General features: G+C 44.7%; 1 protein-coding gene across 6 annotated transcripts in view; it reads right to left on the reverse strand.

Moving 5' to 3' along the window:
- The window catches only part of MPP7 (membrane palmitoylated protein 7), a 334,940-nt gene that overhangs the window by 67,775 nt on the left and 241,701 nt on the right, over window positions 1–25,464 (reverse strand). For all 6 annotated transcript variants that reach the window (XM_043541382.1, XM_043541383.1, XM_043541387.1 and 3 more), the window contains 5 exons: window positions 17,380–17,461; window positions 14,045–14,130; window positions 12,151–12,225; window positions 11,329–11,525; window positions 10,729–10,793 (listed from right to left, as the gene is read on the reverse strand). In XM_043541382.1, coding sequence (XP_043397317.1) covers window positions 10,729–10,793; window positions 11,329–11,525; window positions 12,151–12,225; window positions 14,045–14,130; window positions 17,380–17,461 — 505 coding nt within the window. The remainder of the gene's footprint in view (window positions 1–10,728; window positions 10,794–11,328; window positions 11,526–12,150; window positions 12,226–14,044; window positions 14,131–17,379; window positions 17,462–25,464) is intronic.

Below are 25,464 nucleotides of genomic sequence, written 5' to 3' on the forward strand. Positions count from 1 at the left end.
CCAAGAGTTGTAGGCAAACCCTGGCTGCTGTCACCAGGAACCTTGTGACCGAGTTGATGAGACCTTTCAGGGTCTCGAATCTGTCTGGCGGGAGAGAGGCCCTGGCCAACACTGCATCCAGGAGCACCCCAATAAACTCTATGCGTTGGACTGGGACTAATGTAGACTAGGTGTTGTTTACCAACAGGCCCAAGGCGGTGCACATGGACAGGAGGAGCACCACGTGATCCCTCACCTGTAACCAAGAAGTGCTCTTGACAAGCCAATCGTCCAGATAGGGAAATATCTGGACGCCCTGCCGTCTGAGGTAGGCTGCTAGCACCAACATGCGTTCTGTAAACACCCTGGGTACAGTGGACAGACCAAACGGGAAGACCGTGAATTGGTAGTGATTCTGTCCCACCACGAAATGGAGGAAACGCTTGTGCCCCTCGAGGGCAGCGTACCAGTCCCCGGGATCCAGGAAGGGGATGATGGAGGCTAGGGAGACCGTGCGGAACTAGAACTTCACCATGTACTGGTTCAGACCTCGGAGGTCCAGGAGGGGCCTGAGCCCCCCCCTTTGGCCTTCGGGATAAGGAAATAATGGGAGTAATACCCCTTGCCCATGAACTCCTCGGGCACCGCCTCTATCGCTCCTAAACCTAGGAGCTGCCCCACCTCCTGCTCGAGCAGAGCTTCGTGCGAGGGGTGGTTGGGCGGGTAGGAAGTAAACTGGAGGATGTAACCCCGGGAGATGGTGTTGAGGACCCATCGGTCTGAGGTTAGCTGCGACTGTTCCGGGAGGAAAGCACCCAACCGGCTGGAGAAGGGAAGCTTTATTGGGGGTGGTCCCTGATGAGGACTTGTGGGGTGCCCCGAGCGTCCCGTCAAAAATGCCTTTTCCCTAGCTGCTTGCCCTTGGAGGACGCAGACTGGGGGACAGGCTGAGACTGCGTCTGAGGGCGTCTTTTATAGTCCTGCTGCTTCTTAAGGGCGGCCTCGTACTTCGGAAGGGCAGCCTGGGTGGGAGTCTGCTGCGGCTTGAACTTAGGTTTTGCCGGAGCCAGGACATAGAGGCCCAGAGTCTGGAGGGTCGTGCGGGAGTCTTTCATGCTATGCAGCCTTGTATCTGTTTCCTCTGCAAACAGAGCTTTCCCGTCAAATGGGAGATCCTGCATGGAAGACACTGCCTCACTGGACAGCCCAGGGATCAGGAGCCAAGACGCCCATCTCAAGGACACTGTGGAGGCCACTGATCGTGCGGACGTGTCCGCAGCATCCGAGGCTGCCTGCAGGGATGCCCTAGCGGCCTCTGCCCCTTCCTCCACTAGCGCCTTGAACTCCTTCCTATCGCGCTCCTGGAGGGAGTTCTCAAACTTGGGCAGGGAGCCCCACAGATTGAATTGGTACCAGCCCAGGAGAGCCTGATGGTTTGCCACTCTTAACTGGAAGCTTGAAGATGAATAAACTGTCCTTCCGAAAGAGTCCAGTCTCCGAGAGTCTTTGTTCTTTGGGGTCGGGGCTGGCTGACCCTGTCATTCCCTGTGGTTGACAGACTCGACCACCAGGGAGTTGGGCGCCAGGTGGGTATAGAAGTACTCATGCCCCTTAGCTGGTAAAAAGTATTTGCATTCCACCTTTTTAGAGGTGGGGGACAACGAGGCCGGTGTTTGCCACAGGACATTTGAAATCTTAGCCACGCCTTCATGGAGAGGCGAGGCCACTCTACCCAGTGCCGATGGGGACAACACGTTAAACAGGGAGTCTGAGGGCTCTTCCATATCCTCTGCCTGGAGGTGGAGACTTGCTGCCACCCTCTCTAAGAGTTCTTGGTGGGCCCTGAAGTCCTCCTGCAGGGGGGAGAGGGGAGGGACAGCAATCGCCTCCTCCAGGCAGGGCGAAGAGGCCGGTGCGGTGCTCTGGGTGTCGGCCGGCACCGTAGGGTCCACCACCTGGTCGGACTCCCGGCACGGTGCCAAGGACGCATGTCCGACCGCCTCCTTTCTCAGGGGTCTGGAGAGGAAGGCCGATGGTGGCTCTGAAGCTCCCACCGGGGGCTGCGCCGGAGGCCACGGTGCCCACTGGTACCATTGGGCCAGCCATGACGCTTGGTGCCACTGCACCTGCTATGGCACCGGCGGGGCTGGCTGTTCGGATTGGCTGGCCTGGCCCATCAAAGGATGGCTATGAATGGAGACTGGGCTGGCATAAGATCTGCCGATGCTCTGGACCGGGAGGAGCGGTGGTGCCGGGATCTACGACGGCCATGGGACTGCGATCTCTATGTGGAGGACCAGTACCGGCGATAACAGCTGCTCTGCGAACGTCCTCGCACGTCGAACTCCTTTAGCACTTAGGACAGAAGAATCCCATGCACCACTACAGACTAGGGACCGAATGGCTAGGCAGCAGTTCTGCAGAAAAGGACCTAGGGGTTACAGTGGACGAGAAGCTGGATATGAGTCAACAGTGTGCCCTTGTTGCCAAGAAGGCCAGTGGCATTTTGGGATGTATACATAGGGGCATTGCCAGCAGATCGAGGGACGTGATCGTTCTTTTCTATTCAACATTGGTGAGGCCTCATCTGGAGTACTGTGTCCAGTTTTGGGCCCCACACTACAAGAAGGATGTGGAAAAATTGGAAAGAGTCCAGCGAAGGGCAACAAAAATGATTAGGGGACTGGAACACATGACTTACGAGGAGAGGCTGAGGGAACTCGGATTGTTTAGTCTGCGGAAGAGAAGAATGAGGGGGGATCTGATAGCTGCTTTCAACTACCTGAAAGGGGGTCCAAAGAGGATGGATCTAGACTGTTCTCAGTGGTAGCTGATGACAGAACAAGGAGTAATGGTCTCAAGTTGCAGTGCGGGAGGTTTAGGTTGGATATTAGGAAGAACTTTTTCACTAGGAGGGTGGTGAAATACTGGAACGCGTTACCTAGGGAGGTGGTGGAATCTCCTTCCTTAGATATTTTTAAGGTCAGGCTTGACAAAGCCCTGGCTGGGATTATTTAGTTGGGGATTGGTCCTGCTTTGAGCAGGGGGTTGGACTAGATGACCTCCTGAGTTCCCTTCCAACCCTGATATTCTATGATGCTATGATGGGTGGACCCGCAACAGCGAAACGCCGGCGATCGACGCCCAGGGCTGCGATGTCTTGGCGGAGACTTGGAGTGGGAGTCCCAGCAGGAACGGCGTCGACAACCATGCCGTATTCAACTGCGGTACCCTCTCCGAGCCGAGGACCGATGGCGACGCCCGCTGCGGTCCCGCCGATATTCACTCCTCGAGGATGAGTGGTGCCGCAAGTCCCAGCTGGACGGAACCCAGCCAGTCTGGTCAGCGTCGAGGGCGATCCACCTGGACTCTGCCCCAAGCGATCGCTGGGCGGTGATCGGTGTCAGGAACGTTCCCTTGACCAAGACCGGTACCGGGACGGAGGCGACTGTGGAGATCCCAGCAGCAGCTTGCCTCTGGAGCGTGGAGCTGACATTGGCGGCGCTCCAGGTACCGGCAAGGACAATGTCCTGGGCTGCCTGGAGGACTTCAGGCATGGACAGCATCCGGACGTCTGGAGAGGCCTGTTCTGAAGGGGCTGGGCTACTCCACTCAACGTGAGTCGGAAGTCTAGGGCCCGGTGGGGATCAAGGACTTCCCGACATGGGCCTAGCCTCTGTCCCAGACTTCCCTCAGTGCCGCTGCAAAGACAGAGTCTTCCTGGCCCGCTTGGCATGCCCTGTGGACAGGGAGCAGTGATGACTAGTCGATGGCACTGGAGGGTGGCCGCATACCGATGCTGCAGTGCTAGGTACTGATTTGGAGCGGCGTGCCGGGGTCGGGGTCAGCGCCGACTCCATCAGGATGGCTCAGAGCCTAATGTCCCTTTCTCTTTTGGTCCATGGCTTAAACGACTTGAACATCTTGCACCTTTCACTGATATGGGTTTCTCCCAAGCAGTGCAAACAGTCTGCGTGCGGGTCACTTCTTGCCACAGAACACCTACAAGAGCCGCACGACTTAAACCCCTGGGCGCAGGGCATGCTTCGGCCTGGGCTCACTGACTAACTAAACAGCTAACTAACTACAGGTATACTAATGCTGAACAAACAAACAGTTCTGGGGACGAGCTACAGCAAAGCTGGAGCAGAGCAATTCAGATGCACCTTCACTGGTGGCAAGAAGGAACTGAGGGTGGGGGGAGTGCGCAGCTCCCCTTATACCGTGCCAGGCAGACACCACACTCCAGGGGTCGCGGGGGTGCTCCCCCTCTACAGGTACTGCTGGGGAAAAACTTCCAGCACCGGTGCACGTGGCGAGCACGCACACCTATTGTGGAATACACATGACCAAACACTTGAAGAAGAATTGGAGGTTCTTCAAGATGTGTGGTGCCTATCTGTATCCCACTGTAGGTACACATGTGCTCCATCTGTCCGGAACCAGAAAATGTTGAAAACAGAATCTTTAGGTCCACACACATGCCCTTTTTCACGTTGTTCCTCCAACCGAGAAGATAAAGAGCAGAGGGGACCATCTGCCACTCCAGTTCCTTCTCTACAACAAACCAAAAGATGATCTGAAAGAGAGAGGAAGGAGTGGAATACAGATAAGGACTACACACCTCCAGTTACTATAAGGTAAGTAACTTTCTTTTCTTTGAGTGTTGGTCCCTATGCATATCCCACTGTGGATGGAAGTCCCTATGCATATCCCACTGTGCCTGAAAAGCAGTACTCAAGTAGGAGGAGGGTGCGAGGATGCAGATGGCAGAGCCAAATGAGGCAGATTATGTTTTATTGGGGCCATGGGCACAAGGAATATTTGGGCCCCTCACACCCCAGGGGCACTGCAACCAGGGGGGAGGTCAGGGTGGCCTTGCCCGCCCACTTTTTAACATGGGTGTAGCAACCTCAGACAGGCACGGAGCGGCAGTGGCAGCAGGGGCTGTGGGCTTTTCCTGGTGGTGGGCTGAGATGGGCCTTAGCCGCCCATCACCACAGGGTCCCACCCCCTGCTTCTCCTCTTCCCCCAGAGGCCCCACCCCCTGGCCGGGCCAGAAGCCAGAGCCAGGCCATGGTAAGAGCTACCCAGGTTCCTTAGGCCACTGTGGGGAGACATGGACTCTCTGCCTATCCTACGTGGCGTGCAGAGGGGCAGGGACACGGGCCAGGGGGTGTTTGCGCATTACTGTTTGCGCATTACAATGGCGGTAGCTATCACTCTTGAAGCCATTTTAGCTGCATCTATCATTCATCAAAGAGTGGCCCTGGCAACCATCTTATCTTCTTTTATGAGAGCCTGGAAACAAGCTGTGCCCTACTGCAGAAGCTTGTCAGCAAAGTCTGCACATTTTGAATAGCTCAGGAAATCGTACTTAGCCATTAGTGTATGGTAATTGGCTATCCTGAACTGAAGACTAGAGGAAGAGAAGACCTTCCTTTTCAATAGTTGAGACGCTTGCCCTCATCAGTTGAGGTAGTTTGAGGGTGCTGCTGCATAGATCTGTCTGTGGCAGCCTGGACCATGAAAAAGTTAAGGACAGGATGAGTGAACAGAAATTCTGCTCCTCTGGCTGGGACATAGTAAAGTTTCTCTGCCCTCTTAGGAGCAAGGGCACAGGAAACTGGGACATGCCAGGTGGTTCCAGGATGGATTCATTAACAAGGAGCACTATTCAATTGAAGCAAGGGCACTGAAGGATGTCCAGGAGCTTATATTGAAGATCCTGAACTTTCTCAAAAGGAATCTGGAGATGACGATGGCAACCACAATGGTTCCAGCTGAACCACCAGATTTGGTGGGTACTCCTCCTCCTCATTTGGATCAGCTCCGGTTGCCCTCTCAGAGGGGAGGGATGGGACAACTCCTTAGCAGACTGGACTGACTCTTCAGGAGGCTACGAGTCCTAAAGCCCCAGCATGGCCAAGAGGATGGATTGAATAGGGGTTGCAGAGGTTCCCATGGCATGGGGTGCCAAAGGCTCCAAGGCAGGTGATGAGGTAGAGGTTGGTCCCAAGCTGGTCCAGGCCTCCAGTCTGGGAAAGCATGTCCTGAAGAAGGAAATAGTGGTTCATTCTCCTGAAGAAGAGAAAGCTGAGGCCAGATCCAACGGCAGTGTCACTGGAGGGAAGTCATAACCTGAAGATGGAAAGGGAGATGGATTCCTCCCAAAAGTCAGCTCTCATGGTGGAGTCAGGACCTTTCTTGAAAGGGAGGGACCCAGTAGAGCAGGAGACAACAGTTCTGGGAGAGCAAAGATGCCCTCAGGAGGAGCATAGGTCTCGGTACTTAATGGAATATGAGCGGTCCTGTCTGCCAAACCGATAGAAATGCAGTAGACACAGTCTGTGTCACATCTCTGGAAGACAAAGTTGATACCTTGAGTAGCCGAGGCTCTCGAAGATTGCTGTCAGTACTGACAAATCCTGGGGTTTGTGCTTCGGAGGTACCGAAGTCACCATTGCCGCTGAATTGATGCTGGCAGAGCCCTAGACTTGTGGGTTTTCTTGTCATGCCCCTGAGACTTAGTCTTGGGCTGAGCTTAAAGACTGGCTCAGTTTAGGCAGGGCTGAATCCAACTTCTGTGAAGTGAATTTAGTTGAGGATTTAGTCTCATACTTATGAGAACACTCCCTGCTCTCCTGTCAAGATCCCATGAGGTATCTGTTGGGGGTAGACTCCCTCACTCTGAGGTCAGATCTCGCAACAGGAGTTACACTCTTTGCTGAGTAAGGCTAATATGAGGGTGGGGGGAGAGAGAGTTATTCCCTGGACCGGAAATCATTGCGGCTTTATGGCACTGTTCATTAGGTGCTTCCTAAGGCAAACTTCTTGCCCTTCCTGTGTACAACGGGGGAACAAATGGCAGATATTGCACCTTGCTGCAATGTGGGCTTCCCCAAGGCAGTAAAAGCAGCATTGATGGTTGTTGCTGCTCGAGAAGGAGCACGGGCAGGAAAGCACAAATTTTGAAGCCCATAATTCTGGACACAGCCTAGTACCCAAAACAGAGTACAGGGTGGGAGGCACCCTCCAGGTCAGGGAGGCTAACTAACTATAAAACACGAAAAGTATCAGATAAACCTTTAAACTCAAAAAACTTCTAAAACTATTTACAGATATATGCTATATATACAGATATATGCTCACAGATAAAGTAATAATGCTTGGGACCCTGGAGGTTCCAATCTGGACCATGCAGCAATGAGAAGGAACTGGAGAGGTGGTCATTCCTCCCTGCCCTTTATCTCCTTGTCAGAGGCATGAGGTGAACAAGGGCGCATGTGGGGACCAGTGGACATCACTTTCAAAATTCTCCAGCTCTGGGCATGTGGAGCGCATACACATCTACAGTGGAATATACTTAGGGACCAGGGTTTCATAGGCTGTGCCTTACTCAAAGTCTCCCTGGGAAAATTCTTATACTAGAAGAAGAGGGCAAACATCTTTTACCCCTGACCAGAAATGGAACTTTCCCCAAGTGTTAGGTTAGGTTCTGTTTGTCTAAGCTGTATTTAATGTTAGGTTTGTGGACATTACCCTATCTGTCTGAGTTTTCCTGGTGAATTAGGGATCTCTCGTCAAAAATCAATCCTTTAAGTGTTTCTCTATTTAGGGTGAGGAGTCCCTGGTGAACATGAGAGACACTAGAGCTGAGCCAGAAGGTTGAAGATCAGAGTCAGGGGAAGGTGTTTCTCAGACTGGTCCAATTAGTAATTTTAAATATCATGAACATCAGGGTCAACTTGGCACAATCAAAGCTGTCCCATCTGATCTGAGTTGCCTCAGAACCCTATGAATCAGAACAAAAGGGGGATGACCTATATTAGAGCTTCTGCCCCCACTCCTAACCTACGACAAAAACAAAATAGCTCCCTCCCTTAGTAACAGATGCAAAACCTGGGATTTGTGATATTCTTGGTTGCTATGAACAGATCTGATGTTGGTGTCCACCAGTATTTACTGGCTTTCAAGCACATTTCCTGGTGCAACTCCCATTCCCCTGCAAAAGGAATCTTAATGTTTGCTAGTCTGGAGACAGAGTGACTTGGCCACACAGGTAGCAACAAGGGATGTCAAATTGTGTGTTGCCAATTTCATCAGGATTGCAACTTCCTGAGCCCATCTCCTGCTCCAGGTGTCACCTGCCTTACTGACGTCTGTCGCTGCCGCCACGCTATCCATTCAAATCTGCACTGCTTAATTTCCCTCCTACTTTTAGAATGATGAGGTGACTCCTGTGCTCACGTGTAGGAGAGAGTCACATCTCAGTCTCATGGCTGTCCCTAGGAAGATGATAAAACAGTGCATAATCTTGGAAAGAGAGGATGGGGCACTGAATTTTTGCCAAGACCCCCAAATGTCCTCATGGAAGGGGAAGCAGATGGAAAGTTTTTCCTAAAATTTGAACTGAGGGGGCATTCTGGTCCTGAGCATTCTCCCTAGACAAATCCAGGACTTTAGTAACCTCTTCTATGAAGGATATGAAGCCCTCTCCATGGCAAAAACTCATGCTTGCTCTTGTGGAAGAGGATGACTTTCATGTCAGAGAAGCACTCACCCTCTTCCATATAAATCTTGAGAATGCTGGAGGTGGCAGCTAGTAACAGACAGCCCCTGGAGCACTTGATCTGAGAAAAAGGGGAACTGAAGGACAAATGTACGTGACATCCCACCAGCCTAATGATCTCATGAAGGCATCACTACCTTCCAAGGACTTATTGCAGCATCCAAGGCGATGGCAGCTGCAGCCCACTTTGCCCAAACGAGACCTTCTAGAAAGGGAATTGAGGCTTACTGATTGACCCTAAGGTGCTGTAGCTTCAAGGAGATATGATCAAAGAATGGGGGCGGGGAGCACTAACCTCATCTGGGCTCTACAAATGCAGAGCTAAAGAGGACAAGGAGGGATCAAGACAAGAATGAGAAATGATCACCAGACTGCAGCCTTCTCTAAGTCACAGCCTTGGCATTTCCCATTCAGCATGGTCTGCCTACCCGGTGTCTACATGGTAAGGGGATCTGCATCTTTTCATGTCTACCCTCCCTCTCATGAAAGCCTCCAGGCAGGAGACTGTCATAGAGAGAACCACACTGGAGCCACATTCATTATAGTGTTCAATGCACCTCTTGGAAAGGCCTATTGCCACCATAATCAAGCTCCACTTGTTTAAGGAGCCTCCTATTCAGCCACAAGGTTGTGAACAACTGGAGACAAGCAGCTACAAACTGAGAGCTAAAAAGTTAGCAACGCTGGGGCAGAGCAACTTTAACAAGAACCTAGAAAAACAGCAGATCAGTTGCCAGCTGGAGGTGTTCCCCACAGAACGGGTTATTCTGTGGCAGCATATTAAAATTAGTACTAAGATTGGACTCAAAATTATGTCAATTTACAACTATAATTTAGGTCTTTGGGCTCCAAGGCATGTTATTGGGGTATTTTTAGTCAATATCATTTTATAACTAACAAAGGTTACTAAAACACAAAAGTTATTTAAATAACAGTAAGTATCTAACCTAAAAGCCAGGGGGTGAGTTAAGGAAAATTCTAATCTCAACACTGAACAAATTCAACCTTTAGATGTATTGAACTTTGTTTTCTTAATGTGACACCATATATGATATAATCCATTGTCTGCTGTTATATCCCCCCACTTCTTTGATTTTGTTGTAGTTTTAACAGTAGACCCACTGAGCGTTGGAGTCTGAATATTTTTAATTAAACTCAGAAAAAACATGTTTGCATTTAAGATTTAGAGTCTATTTTAGCTTGATTATTTCTCATACTGCGCTCACTTTGTTATGAGCCTGTACAACTGAAAGAAATAACAGGTCAAGTGAAAAATATAAGAATACTTAAACAGATGTTGATGTAAATTCCAGCGGAGAGAATATATTTATTTCTATGTATAGATTTACTTGGAGCTTATTTTTCTTCATATTGTATAACTACTGTATTTAAAAATCAAGACTATTAAAATGATTTAAAAAAAAAAAAAAAAGGTAAGAAATGCTTGCAACTAAGGATTCCCAAACTCTTTTCCAGCACAACCCCATTTTAATCAAGTCTTTCCTGTTGGGACCCCAGACAGCCTGGAGGATCCAGGCATGGTGACCTCACATGCAAGGCCATGCTGTGAGAGCAAAATGGTGTCCTCCGCAATTAGGAATTGCTGCGATCCCATCTGCTGATGATGCAATCCCATTTGGTGTCATGACCCACAGTTTGGGAACACCGGCTTATACTGAAGCCTGTAAAGAATCTATGTCCCCTTATTTTTAAAAGATATATATGTGCCATTTGTGGGTGGGATGGGAGGGGAGGAAGCAATATTTACAGACATAAGGGTATCTGGCCTTTTATCTCGCTTGATATTGATTCCACCATGGTGATGATGAAGTGCTACAGAATGGGGACCACAGTATTTACATGTATAAAAATACAAACCTTTCTTGGACTTCAACAAGCAAAACATGCATTGACTTTTAAAGGCATTACATATTCAAAGTCTAAGGGTTGGGCCCTGAATATATTAATAAGTCAGCAAGTTGAGAGCAATTGTAGTTTTAACTGTAGGAACGAATCATAATAAATTCAGTTTTCATATATATGCTTTTCTTTTTGAAATAATGTGATTCAGGAACTACTGAACCCTGGAGTAGCACATCCTCTTGACTGGGCTGAAACAAATGTTCTAAGGTTAGAGATCAAAGAGCATGAGTTCTGTTCCAGGTCAACAGACTTACATGATTTTCTGCTGGAAATTTTCAGTGGCTGCATATGTATTTCTGGTCTTTTCAATGCAAATCTCCTAAAAAATTGGAGGGGGTAAAGGGAGAGAGAGAAAAAGACACAAACTCCTCAGTTTTCAGTGTGAATTTGGGATTAACAAAAACTCAGCATCATGAAACTATTGTAAAATATCCTGAAAGATTTTTTTTTAAATTAACCCAAAACAATACAATCTATTCAAGTGCTATTAAATCCCAGTGTCTTAAATTTTTGTAAGCTCTCCAAAAACTGCTGCAGTTCTTTTTCCTGAATAGTACATCAATGTGGCTACAGATACTGAAGTGCTATTTTCCATATGGCTTTTCTTCCAAACTGGATCAGCACTATCCTATCAGTCGGTCATTATTCATTCCAGCCAGACAAGGAAGGAAATCCAAACTATTTGGACAAGGATATTCCAAGTTCAGTTGTTTTACCACAATGCAAGGTTTCAAAGTTGATCATAACCTTGCAATCCACAAGCACTTGTATGACAACCATGCTGACCTAAAGGCTTTGCAAAGAAATGTATTAGTATACAAAGAAAAATGAAACTATGTATCATAGTAGCTCACCTCTCCTGGAAATGTTTTGAAGGGATCAAGCCTGCTCTGGGATTGGAATCGCCTTCATGTCTAGCCTGCCACCAGGTTGCATCATCTTGGCTCATGATCTGAAGGATATCTCCTTTTCTGAAAGAAAGCCCAGCTTCTTTGCAAGGAATTGCTTTATCCTCAGTAGGATCATAATCAAATAGGGTTTTGATAAATATCTGGAAGGAAGAGCGTTTTATTTAAGACAATCCATAGGTTTATCCCATTTTTTATTTGCATTTACTGCAAAGAACTCTAACCTAAATTATGCAATGTTATAAAAATTTATTGAGGTAAAATGTTTATGTGGAAGTCTACATTAGGAAGGTTGTAGTCTGTGTAACTTGAAGTGTACAGTGACCATAAAGATTAAAACGGCCGCTCCCAGAGGAAAATGACACCTGGGATTTCACTGGTGGACTTCATGACTGTAAGGAGAAGTGGAGATGCACAATTTTCATGGACTGAGGTACTCCCTTGGGAACTTTCTCCTCCTCCACTCACATGTAGTAGGTAGAGAGGATTCAGAAGTGAGCTGACTTCTAGAGGTGGGCCTAGTCAAGTCTACCCAAAGTCATTGATTATATGGTGTGAGTGCTCTAACCGTGCACTGGATCCAGTTAAATGGTATGTGAAGGAGGGCTGTATAGCATCCCTCCCCATTGATGACTTAGTAAAGTTGCATCCTGCTGCTTAAATCCAGCCCTGTGTCTGTCTTTCCTATGCCCACATCCTGATAAAATGTTTATATGCAGTGTAAGAGTTACTGCAATCGTCATATGAAATATCTTAAGTAGGGCTTACCTTGCCTTCTATTGTGGGTGTTTCCTCTTTGATACTTGGTATAATTTTAAACGTAATTGCTCCTTGAGACTGAGACTGATTAATATTTTGAACAGAAAACAAATTGAGAATTACTTTCTCAAAATTTTAAACAATACAGTGAGTCTAAACACAAACAAGAGGGACACCAAATTAATGCAGAGATAATCAAAATGCAGCCCACATATGACCCATGGAGTTCTATAATGCCACAACATACAGCTGTGAACTGTGAAGATCACAGGTTTTGGTTTGCAATGCTTCATTTTGATCTGTGTACCACTGCTCACAATAAAGATGAAAGCTGAGAAGCTGGGACCAGCAGTTTCAGACGCTGCCGTTCCATATTAAAGATGAGGGCAAAGGCAATTTTTCATTTTTATGTACATCGGGTACAGCCCCAAGTCTCCTGGCAAAGTTTGGAATACTCCAACTAACATTATACCATTCAAAAAATTACAGAAACATTCAACCAGGTTTGTGCCACAACTGTAGCATAAAACTGTTTTTCTTGGAACTTATTCTTTTGGAAAGTTAAAAAGACCAGAACAAGGAAAACATTTTTGAACAGACTGTGTTCTAGAGAGAAAAAAAATGTAAGTCTTCAAACAAGTTAACCATTATCAGCCACCTCATCCACCCCTCTTTCCCTATGCCCTATTTAAAGTGAGAAAGTCTGGCTGAATTTTACTTATAAACCACAATATAGTCCCACTGCCTGCCTGACATTTTGCTATTGACGGAGGTGCTAATTAGTTGTAGACTCTGCTACTATTGCATGCAGACTATTCCATAAAAACTAGCACAATGCAAGAAAGACAGCCAACGATTCAAGCAAAATGGAAACAGGCCTGTTCACTACTAAGTGAGACATACTTCTGCCTGCAAGCCTGTAATCCAAAAGTTTACTGTGACAAAACAGCAGCCAAGTTCTTATTTCACCAGCATCAGGACTGGAAACAGTAATACGGTTACCATTGAAAAGGGCTCTAACTAGCTTCTGATGTTTATATTGTATTTCAGTAAGGTAAATGGGGGAAACTGTTCACTCCTTTGCTATTGCGTTTCTGGAGATTGCTTTTTTACAAATATTAATTTTGTAGGAAAATACACTTCGATTGGGAACACAAAACCATAGAGCAGGCATAGAAAACCATTGGGAAGGTGAACATTTGAAGTTAATCATCTTGGCTATTGAGCCAAACATTTAAAGCAAGCCAGTCAATTTAACGTGGCAACCACACATGTACTTGCATAGCAAAGACTACCTCAACAACAGAAAGACTTAGCAATACATTTTTTCAAAAAGAATATTTCAGAAAACAGATTAAGTTATGAATTGTGTGATATTTTTCCAAACTTACAAGTTTATATGGCTATTAGCAATGGTGTAGTTTAGAGGAGCACAAGCTAAGAAAGCACAACAGCATTTGTACTATTCATACTCATCAAGTAACACTTCATATTAAGGTTCCATTTATAAATACTTTACAAAAGATTAATATATAAATAATAGATATTAAAAATAAATAGCTAATCAATTGTTATAAATTTAGAGTCCATCAGATCAATGTTTCCATAGCGATCGTTTAACAACCACCTGTATCACTTCTGACTGAAGTGCACATAACTACCTACAATACAAACTACTTAGATCTGTAACATGCTTATCTGGAACATCTATTCACCCTTTATAAATGAAATATTAATATAAAAAACACAACCCATCATCAAGGAAGACATAGAGATGCAAATGATGGTACAGGGAAAAAACAGCACTGATATACTTTTTAAAAATAGGCACCTCTGAAACAGCAAAATTAATTACTACTATAATTTTTTTCAAAACAGGTTTTAAAATATGTTTATTACTTACCAAAATTTGTATTATTTCTTCAGGTTTTTTATCATCTACAGGAATCCCATTGACTTCCCTAAGTTCATCACCAATGTGAATAAGACCTATGCATTGATAAATATTTATTTTGTTGTTGAATGGTTATGTTTAATAGAAAAAGTGCACAGTCAGCATTAAGTCCTTCTATGTTTTTTTTTAGTTTATCCCTTCTAAGCTAGGCACTGATCTCTGCATCTTTCCTCCAGATGCTGTAGAAACATGAATATATAGTGAACACTACTATACCCAATATCATCATGAATAATCTTGAGAGAGTTGGTAGATTGGTCATTTCTCCTCCTTCCCTCTAAAAGTTAACAGTGTATCTCCAATATTCCCAGTCTTTCAGATACAGACATCAGAAATGTTGTACGCTTATTTTCTATCAACTTATATTGCTTTCCTTTTGCCACCCAGAGTAAGGTGACCAGGTGGCCAGTTTTCGACTGGAACACCCAAACACTTTTTAAATAGTTCAAAAATCATTACACTAAACCAGTGGGTTTTCAAACTATGGGAATGTAAGATACTTGGTCACGGCAGCTCTGGTCGGCAGTGCTGCCCGGCTAAGGCAGGTTAGTTCCTACCTATTCCAACACTGCGCTGCACCCTGGAAGCAGCCAGCAGCAGGTCCAGCTCCTAGGCAGGGGAGCCACGGGACTCTGCGCATTGCCCCTGCCCCGAGCACCGGCTCCGCACTCCCATTGGCTAGGAACTGGCCAATGGAAGCTGGGGGGGGGGAAGGGTTGCGGTGCTTTTGAGAGCCGTGCGGAGTCGCTTGCATACCTCTGCCTAGGAGCCAGACCTACTGCTGGCTGCTTCTTGGGCACAGTGCTGTCTATGGTGCCAGGACAGGCAAGAAGCCTGCCTCTGCACCCCAGCTGCGCCGCTGACCAGGAGCCGCCAGAGTTAAGCCTGCGCCCCAATCGCCTGCCCCAGTCCTGAGCCCCCCCTCAAACCCGGAGCCCCTTCCTGAACCCTAAACCCTTCATCCCCGGCCCCACCCCAGAGCCTGCACCCCCAGCCAAGCCCTGGCCCCCTCCTGCATCCCAACCCTCTTCCTCAGCCCTGAGCCCCTCCCACACCCCAAACCCCTCATACCCAGCTCCACTGAGTCGTGGGCATCAACAATTTTCTTCAACTGGGTCGCCAAAAAAAAGTTTGAAAACCACTGCACTAAACAACTACTGACAGAAAGTGAGAGGTAAAACTCACTTTCCTGACACAAGTAAAAGGAAAGCAAAAATTGTGTTGCAGAGAAAAAAAGGTTTGTCCAGAAAGGAGGATAGGAGACACCTGATATGGATTTAATCAGGGCACAATTTTATTATATAGATGTCTGGGACTACCCGGCAGATAACGTGTAGGCAAATCCATGTTTATGCAAATAGCTACCTGGGGCTTCCACCAGCCCCTCTTCATTTTTCATCCAGGTTCCCCAGCCAATCCATGGCTTGGACCTTACCATCCACCCCACCCTCATAGGAGGGTTAAAGTGGGCTATAAGAAAGGGGGGTTGGCTCCCTGCCATACCAATCATGAGAGTCCCCTTCCCCCGTTCTGGTCCTTTATCCAGCACCTCTTTGCTGCCTTGCTTGCTGCATGGAGAAAGGGTTTCCAACACCCAGGGCTTGCACCTTAAAAGCTATCCACCCTCACATTGCCAGAGAGTGAGTCAGCACTGCAAAGCTGACCACCACTCACATTTTGCTGCAAGTTCTGACCGCCTTCCCCCCCACCATAAAGCACTCCTGCCTTCCTTTGGCAAGCCTGAACAACGTTCCCCTTGCTTCAGGTGCAGTAAATCCAACAGCTGAAGGTGTTGGATTCTGTGATACCAGTGACATTTACCACCTACAGGTGAGGCAGTTAAATATTTTTCCATGCTATCGAAGTGCAATGGAAAACTCCCATTTACAGAATTAAATACAAGACGCTTATATACACAATATAGCAAATATCACAATACAATAGCAAATATCAATGCATTTAAATTAGGTTTCAAAATCAATCCTATGTCCATTAAATTCTTCTGAGCCTTTAAGAGGCATGCTATGCCTCTTCATTACTGGAAAATACTTCTCTCTCTGCACTGAAGTTACTTCATTTCCTTCAAATATTTAACATGAAGTGAACAATATATAATTTATATATAATTTTACTGCATAATAAATATCTTCTTTGGTCAGGATTAGTTTATGCAGGATGTCTATATGTAAAATTATAAATAACTAATTAAATAACCAAATTAAAACACCATGTATCATTAAACCCATCCACTTCTGCTCTTCTTTGAAGACATCTTTGAATGTCTTCTTTGAAGACATCACCTAATATAGTGGTGCGCAAACTTCTCCAGTTGTACCCTCCCTTACTATTAACAGAATGTATCTGCACCCCCCTCCATTGTTGCACAGCCAAGGCTTCCTGAGCAGCAGAGCTTGGGCTGAAGGCAGAGCTGAGGGTGGCACTGTAGACAGAGGTGGAGCTGGAGATGGAGCAGGTCTGGAGGTGGAGCAGGACTAGGGGTGAACAGGTTTGGGGCAGAGCTGGTCTGGGGGTGGAGCGGGGCTGGAAACATGCTCCCTATGAGGGCTGGCCCAAGCAGCAGGGCTGGGGGAGGAGCAAGGCTGGGGGAGAAGTGAGGCTGGAAGTGTGGCATTCCCTCCTTGCCCCCATGGGGGCAAGCCCAGGCCCCACTGCGCACCTCTCCAAACATTCCTCCATGCTCCCACAGGGAGGGCATGCCCCACAATTTGGGGACCACTGATCTAAGATAAAGTTACTTTCTGCATTAAGTGCCTATACTACAGATGGGCATACTGGTTTGTAGAAAATAAGAATTGAACCCAACCGTTGTAAAGAACGCAGACCATTTTAAAATTTTTGCACACTTCACTTCCTATTTTCAGTATGAAGATAATACAGAGAGCACGGCTACTATTGCGCTATTTATGATCCATCCAGAAACAGAAAGTATGAGAAATCTACAAAGAAAAACTGTTCTAACAAATCCTTGAATTCTTATCTGAACTAAACCAATCTTTGCAAGTATCAGCATTTCTAAGCACAAATCTGTCAAGTAACAAACAATAATTGGTAAAACTTATTGTGCTTTTTCATTTAATAACTCAAAAACACTAAATCATTTCCACATTTCATTCAACAGGAAATACCATCACCAGCTCTGAAATACCACCCTAGAAGATGGCCCAACTCCCAGTTAGCTTTGAATGCAGTACGGACGGACGGACACACACCCTTTTCTTAGTTAAATAATTTGAATGGTTAGTGCCAAAAAAGACCTCTCTTACCACTTCTGTCTGCAGCTCCTCCTCGCATTATTCTAGCCACTACAATCGCACCAGTATGTTCATCCCTTTTAATAGTAGCCCCCTTTGGGGGAGAAAAAAAAAGAAAAGAAAAGAAAGATTTTGGTAAGCCTTAGCATGATTTAAATGCACTGGACTAGAAAACATTTAAAATGTAAAACTGCAAGCTGTAATGATGTATACTGTAGTCCAAAAATAGAAATGGCACCTGTTCATAAAAATGTTATGACTTGAAATATAAGTAATTAATGAATATTACATACACATTTTTGTTGTTTGTATCAGGTTGATAGATATCTGTCTCTTGTTCTATCTTATACAATCGGTCACTTGTTCAATTCTTTTCAGGAGGCTAGCAATAACCCATCCATTTTGTACAGGTGTGATATTTGTACTCAGGACATGCCTACACTGCAGTAAAACACCTGTTGCTGCCCTATGTCAGCTGACTTGGGCTCATGGGGCTTCGACTGCGGGGCTATAAAATTGCAGTGTAGACATTCAGGCTCAGGCTGGAGCCTGGGCTCTGGGACCCTGTGATGGGAGCAGGTCCCAGAGCTCAGTGTTCAGCCTAAACCCAAATATCTATGCTGAAATTTGATAGCCCCACGGCCCAAGCCATCTGACACAGGCCAGCTGCAGGTGTTTTACTGCAATGTAGACATATCCTTATTATGCATCTGAGGGGAACATGAAAACAATATAATTTTGGACTTTAATATTTCCCCTAAGTGTACAGGGCTATACTATTTGTATAGTCAGCCTCTAGACTTGCACTTGTGTACTGCTAAAAATTGAAAAACAATATATATATATATAGTAAAGTTCTTGCATAGAAAGAGGCCATGTTGCCAAACACACGAAATGTTTTTTGCGCATCTTTAGCTAACATTTATGCCTTTAAAACAAAACACACACACAGGCGGCTACTTTGTTTTTTCACAAAGGAGTCTTTAAGAATCATCCAAGAAACAAAGATTCTTAAAGAATCCTTTGTGAAAAAACAAAGTGGATCATTGCAAAGAAAATTCTTTAGAAATTTTCAGGTGTATGAGAGGTATCTCAATTTATTTAGTTCTTGTACCTATTTCTTAACTGTGAAAACACAGTTATGACATATACAGAAAATGTCTCACGTCTCATTCAAAACTGAATTTTGAATGAAAAACCCATGTTTAAAGAAAATAAGAAATGTTGACATTAAAGAATTATGTTTTCCATAACTCCCCTCCCCTTTCTAATAGATTAAGGACAGCACAGAATAACATATATTGATGTATAACATTGAAATATAAAATGAAGAATTGTTAATGGTAAGATGAAAAGCTTCCAATAGCTATATTTTTAATTATTTGTAATTATGCATAGTGAATGGTACTGATGAGGTAACACTTAGGCCAAGATTTCGGTGGCATAAACGTGATTTTGCCAATTCTTCTTTTACATAAAATTGCTTATGTGTTTAAAACATTATTGCTGACAGAATAAAGGTAACATGTCGTGTTGGAAGATGTAAGTACAAGATACACAAACATTTAATAATAAATACCACCCGCCTTTTTTTCTGGGAAGACCCAGGGCAGGATGACACATAACAACATGACCCAGAAACTGCAAAACCAGCTGGAAAAATACAGAAGTTGAGCAATTGAAGCTTGTGCATGTGCAATGTGTGGGTTACCTAAAATCCAAAGGGCTGATGTGCTAAAAGCCAAATGGATAAAGACTAAGTAATCTGCAACGTAGAAACACGTTAAAGACCAAAGTGAACATGGCCCCAAACTGAAGAAACACCAGACCAGAAACTGAAGAATGAGACTGAAGGACCAGACCAAGGGATCAGAGAAGGCAACAATTATCATGGAAGGTGGAAGAACTTCCCGGTGCCCCAGAATGCAATAACTTGGGCCTGACCAATTCTGTCTGGTCTGTTATTTGCCTGGCATAAACGTATGTCCAAACACTATAGGTGACAATAATTCTGTCTGAAATTGTATAAATAAAAGCCAAACTTGATTACACCTACATTGGGTGGATTTGTGACTCAGTGTCCCAATTTTTAACACTTGTTGACCCTATTCTGTGGATAGGGCTTCAGGCAGCATGGCTAATTGAACTGGCAGTTTTTACAAGCGTTAAACATCTATTTTTTGGAAGAGGTTATTTGAACACTAAAACACTGGAAAGAAAAACTGTTGGCAGACATTTTCAACTTTTCACAGTATTACCTGTCTAATGTTGACTTGGTCAATGCCCCCTTCCATTATTTGCAATATTGCTGCTGATCAATCAATGTTATAACTGTCCAGGAATCTAACTGTCACTCTTCCAGAAAACATTCTACCTTTTTCATTAGTGAATCCGCATTTATTTATTTTCACTTCTCACTCAAAATCTCACATTCTGAAATGTGCATCCGTATCAACTGCTTAGTGTTATCTTGTCAAAGAAGAGTTACAGTTGAGGTCAGAGTAAGTTGTTTACGATCGATAGATAGATAGATAGATTTTTCTTTTCTTTCTGCCTTTCTCAGTTTGTCATCAAGAAAATAAAGCAGAGTAACATGTGCATCACTGTTTCAAATGTGAAGTACTTCAGGAGCACAAAGGTGGGAAAACGTACACGTAAGTAATAGGTGTCAAATGATTTGTACGTGTTTAACATTTTTAATGGTTGTGAGTAAAACTTACCTCTAAAAACTCAAATCTAAAATAAACACAATATTTCAAATGCCAAGTGGGAGATTGATTTGTATTTGTTTATTACACACAGGCTATATTTGCTGTGAAAAAGAAAATTCCCTAGAAAACTAATCACCACCACATGTTCAGAGTCTCTTTGGTAGAAATTCTGACAGTAGCCACCACTCTGTAGTAAAATTCTGGATCTGTGTATTGCACACAATATTACATTTTATATTTATTTGTATGAAATCCTATCTCTAAGCAGTGCATTCTTTCTGTAATTTGCTAAAAATCTGCTTTTATATTTTTATAATATAATTATATTGCTATGACATTTGCTTGAGTTCTTTATTACGATTTAATTTCAGATGAAAATATGACTGGGAGTTAGAAAAATTACGAGGATTTTACTGCAATTATTCTAGCCAAAGTTTTAAGTGAGTATTTTTTATACAGGAAGCAAATACTACTCATTTTATCAGTTTATATAGCCCTGTAGTTGAAGCCCCATGAGCCACTTAGAATCCCATCCACTGTGTCAGCTGACTTGAGCTCGTGCTTGTGGAAAAATAACATCCACTGCTACATTAATACATCTACTCTATCTCAATCCTAAGCTCTGGCACCACAGTAACAGATGTTAGTCTGAAGCTTACTTCCAATAATTGGACACTAACCAGGTGTCACAGGGCAGTCCCATGTGGCGTGCCATCCTGTGGCAGGCTGCTGCATGACAGGCATGCCTGCCTCAGTTTCCCCTCTCAGGTTACCCAATAACTTTCAGGCAAGAAAGTCTCAATACTATCCTTCCTTGGGACCAAATTATTAAAAAACCTTGTGCAAATGATCCAGAACATAAGTCTCCAAACATGCAGTCCATTTTTCACTGCAGTGCAAGCAGTAATTAAAACTTAAGCTATCTCGTCTCTGGATGCCCCATATATGACACAATGGTGACTTTGACCCCAACCGGACCCTCTGACAGTCCTCCTCTGTCCTTGTACCAGGACAGCCACCCCAGCCCTTGCAAATGGAGTGCAACCTTACTTTACCTGAGCAGGAATCCTCCCACAGCCTCTGTTGGGGAGCTTCCTTCACTCCCCCTGGCCCTCTTACAGTTTCTCTGGAGTACAGCTCTCCGGCTTGGAAGATGTCAGAGGGTAAGCTGCTCTACTGCTCCCCTGCCTTCAGCCCTCTCCGTCCCTTGATTTGGACTCTCCAGCTTAGAGCCTGCAGGCAACCCCTCTGCGTCTCCTTCTGCCTTCAGCCCTCTCCAGTCCTCTGGCCGTGGCCATCTGGCTTGGAGACACTAGCCAACAAACGCCTTTCAGTGCTCTTCTTGCCTTCAGCCATCTCCCAAGAAATACCTTCTGCTTCCTTCTAGGACCTTCCTCCACTCCTCCAAGTCTCTGGCAGCTCTCATCTGCCCCTGGCTGAACCAGTCTGCTCTGACTTACTGGGTCTTCCTCCCACACCCAGGTGCCCTGATCCTTTGTAGGCCAGATGCTGCCCTGTCCTTTTAATCTGCCAAACTGACAGCATCTGTTCTGTCACAGGGAAGCTGACCCTACTTCATTCAGAGGCCAGCCACTCTGCGATATCAAGGTTTTTAAGTAATAAACATTCTTCCTGAACAATCAACCATAAAATTAAATCAATGGTGAAGTGCTTTTCTCAATAGATTCATAGACTCCAAGGTCAGAAGGGATCATTGGGATCATCTAGTCTGACCACCTGTATAAAAGAAGCCAAAAACTCTCCCAAAGTAATTCCTTTTGAACTGGATCATATCTTTAAAAAAAATATCTAATCTTGATTTAAAAATTGCCAATGATGGAGAATCCACCATGAACCAAAACAAATTGTTCCAATGGTTAATTACTTTCATTGTTAAAAATATATACCTCATTTCCAGTCTGAATTTGTCTAACTTCAACTTTTAGCCATTGGATCTTGTTATACCTTTCTCTGTTAGACTGAAGAGCCCATTATTAAATATTTGTTCCCCACATAGATACTTATAGACTGTTATCAAGCCACTCCTTACCCTTCTCTTTGTTAAGCTAAATAGATTGAGCCCCTTGAATCTATCACTAAAAAAGGTTTTCTACCCTTTAATCATTCTTGTGGCTCTTTGAACCCTCTCCAATTTATCAGCTTTCTTCTTGAATTGTGGAACCAATTTAACCAATACAGCCTTCTTTCTCAATTGTGAGATTATGCTTATTTATATATCTAGTAAAGTGTTCTTAAGTCAAATAAAAATACAAGACTTCTCCGATACAACCATCCACACAGCACACAGGCTGCCACCCCTCATGCAAAAAGATATAAAAGGAGGAGGTTTTACACTCTTACTCTAAAAAGAAAAGGAGTACTTGTGGCACCTTAGAGACTAACAAATTTATTTGAGCATAAGCTTTTGTGAGCTACAGCTCACTTCATTGGATGCATTCAATGGAAAACTGAATGCATCAGATTAAATGAGCTGTAGCTCACGAAAGCTTATGCTCAGATAAATTTGTTAGTCTCTAAGGTGCCACAAGTATTCCTTTTCTTTTTGCGAATACAGACTAACATGGCTGCTACTCTGAAACTCTTACTCTAGAAGTCGAAAAGCTGAGTTCCATTAAACCAGGATGGAATCCGAAAGTCATAACCCAAGGCCTTCTTCTGAGAATGCCCAGCTATCTTTCCTATGATGTTTAAATCTAAGGATTGTTAAAATCACTACAACTAGCATGTGGGGAAAGAGGTGATCAGGTAGCCAGGAACCTTAGCTTAAAGACCAAGGACAACACTTAGAATTGACCCTGGAAGCAATGGGAAGCCTGTTTGCTGAAGAAGAATGGGTGTAATATGTTCTGTGAAACTAATACCACCAACACCTTGTCTTTGCTATGAAAAAAATGGTGTGTTTCTAACTCAAGTAAGTTAACTTGAAGTAAAACCCCAGTGAAGACAAGAAACGCCCAACCATCCCATTGGGTGTAAAACTTGATCGGAACTGCATGGTGATGTACAACCCCAGAGGAGGAAGGTGTATGCCTTGGAATGTAGAGGTGGGCTGTATTTCCTCCAGAGACTCTTCAACTTCCATTGACCAGCCCCTTGCTCTCCCCACCCCCATTAATTTAAGCCTATGCCCAGGCTTTCTGGAGCCTCTTGCTCTTGTTAGCTGCTCCACCCTTCCTCCCTGTAGTTTTAGTATAATTGCTGTTTTAGAATGTTGCGGGTCTAACCAACTGCCTGTTTTGGGGTCAGGAAGGAATTTTTCCGATTGGAGCCAAGTACTTGGAAGCTTGGTGGGTTTTTGTTTGTTTGTTTGTTGGGGGGGGGCGGAGATTTGGCCTTCCTCACAGCATCATGCAGCACAGTTGGGTTAAATAAGAGAAATTACTGTTTGGCATTTGTAGTAATGTTTAGTTCATCACAACTTGCGGTCAGCGTCCATTAAGGATAAAAGCCAAAGGGCCAGCTCCCAAAGGTAAAAGAGACCTGGGATTTCACTGTACCTATTGAAGGGACAAATATTTTGAATCATAGAAGATTAGGATCGGAAGAGACCTCAGGAGGTTATCTAGTCTAATCCCCTGCTCAAAGCAGGACCAACCCCAACTAAATAATCCCAGTCAGGGCTTTGTCAAACTGGGCCTTAAAAACCTCTAAGGATGGAGATTCCACCACCTCCCTAGGTAACCCATTCCAGTACTTCACCTAGTGAAATAGTTCTTCCTAATATCCAACCTAGACTTCCCCACTGCAACTTGAGATCATTGCTCCTTGTTCTATCATCTGCCACCACTGAGAACATCTTAGCTCCACCCTCTTTGGAACCCCCCTTCAGGTAGTTAAGGGTGCTATCAAATCCCCCCTCACTCTTCTCTTCTGCAGACTAAATAAGCCCAGTTCCCTCAGCCTCTCCTCATAAGTCACGTGCCCCAGCCCCCTAATCACTTTCCTTGCCTTCCGCCGGCCTCTCTCCAATTTGTCCACATCCTTTCTATAGTGTGGGGCCCAAAACTGGACGCAATACTCCAGATGTGGCCTCACCAGTGCTGAATAGAGGGGAACAATCACTTCCCTCGATTTGCTGACAATGCTCCTACTAATGCAGCGCAATATGCCGTTAGCCTTCTTGGCAACAAGGGCACACTGTTGACTCATATCCAGCTTCTTGTCCACTGTAATCGCCAGGTCCTTTTCTGCAGAACTGCCACTTAACCAGTCGGCCCCTAGCCTATAGCAGTACATGGAATTCTTCCATCCTAAGTGCAAGACTCTGCACTTGTCCTTGTTGAACCTCATCAGATTTATTTTGGCCCAATCCTCTAATTTGCCTAGGTCACTCTGGACCTTTGTGGGTCATTGTCCCCTTATGGTACCCTCTACTTCCTTTGTGGGTGGAGAATGAGATTATTCAGAAAAGTGAACTGAGTCCTGGTGGCAGGCTGAAAAGAGCGTACCCTGAGATATGGGTTATATAGTGGAAGCCCTCTAACCTGGCACTGGACCCACTTAAATGGCTGATAGGAGAGAGATAGGGTAGGCAGGGGGAATAGTGTCCCACCTCAGCTTTAATATATTTGCAGCCTTCTGTTTAAATCTATCCCTGTGTATGTCTTCATTTCCCTATATGTCATGATTGATACGAATATATCTTTTATTCGTAAGGAAGACAAGGCCCAAGTGAGCATGCAGCCACTATAGAGCACTAGTTGAGTCTTGTGACTGGCCTTCAAGGCTAGCCCATGTACTACACATTATAAAAAGGCAAAGTGGTTTGAAAAACAAGGGCTTCTCCTACTTGTCTCCAAACCTTGCCCATAATAGTTTTTAAAAATATCCTCAAATATCAATTAATTTGTTTTTAAATGTATGAGTACTTCTGATTTTGCTGAAATACTAAAAAAGAAGCTTCTCTCATGTTACTGCAAGACCTGCCTAATCCAGGTGGTGTGTATAATCTGGCAAGAGCATTTATTTTTATGAATTGTTGAGCCCCAGTATTTTCAGTGGCACATGCAATGCAGCGTCTCATACTGTGCTTTAAAAAGCAAAGACAGTTAAGGTTGGATCTTGGGAGTCTGGAAAATGTTTTTAGTGTTGCTAGCCAAAGGAGAAAGTTAGCCAAAACGGGACATATATAGGTGTAATAGCATAGTTCAATTTAAAATATTTTTTAAAAGGGAAATAAGGAGTTTGGAAACCATATGGAGATCAGAGATTGAGAATGTGGTTAAAGGTACAGTTGCAAGTAGCATGCAAATGTACTGAACCATTAATGCAACTTCTCCAGGAGCCAGACCCTTTTTTGTTTACTTTTATGTCACTTGGTTTCATAGAGATGAGCAGTACTACTCCATCCATTCATCTGCTGGAT

This window comes from Chelonia mydas, chromosome 2, assembly GCF_015237465.2.
Source record: "Chelonia mydas isolate rCheMyd1 chromosome 2, rCheMyd1.pri.v2, whole genome shotgun sequence".
Taxonomy (NCBI): domain Eukaryota; kingdom Metazoa; phylum Chordata; order Testudines; family Cheloniidae; genus Chelonia; species Chelonia mydas.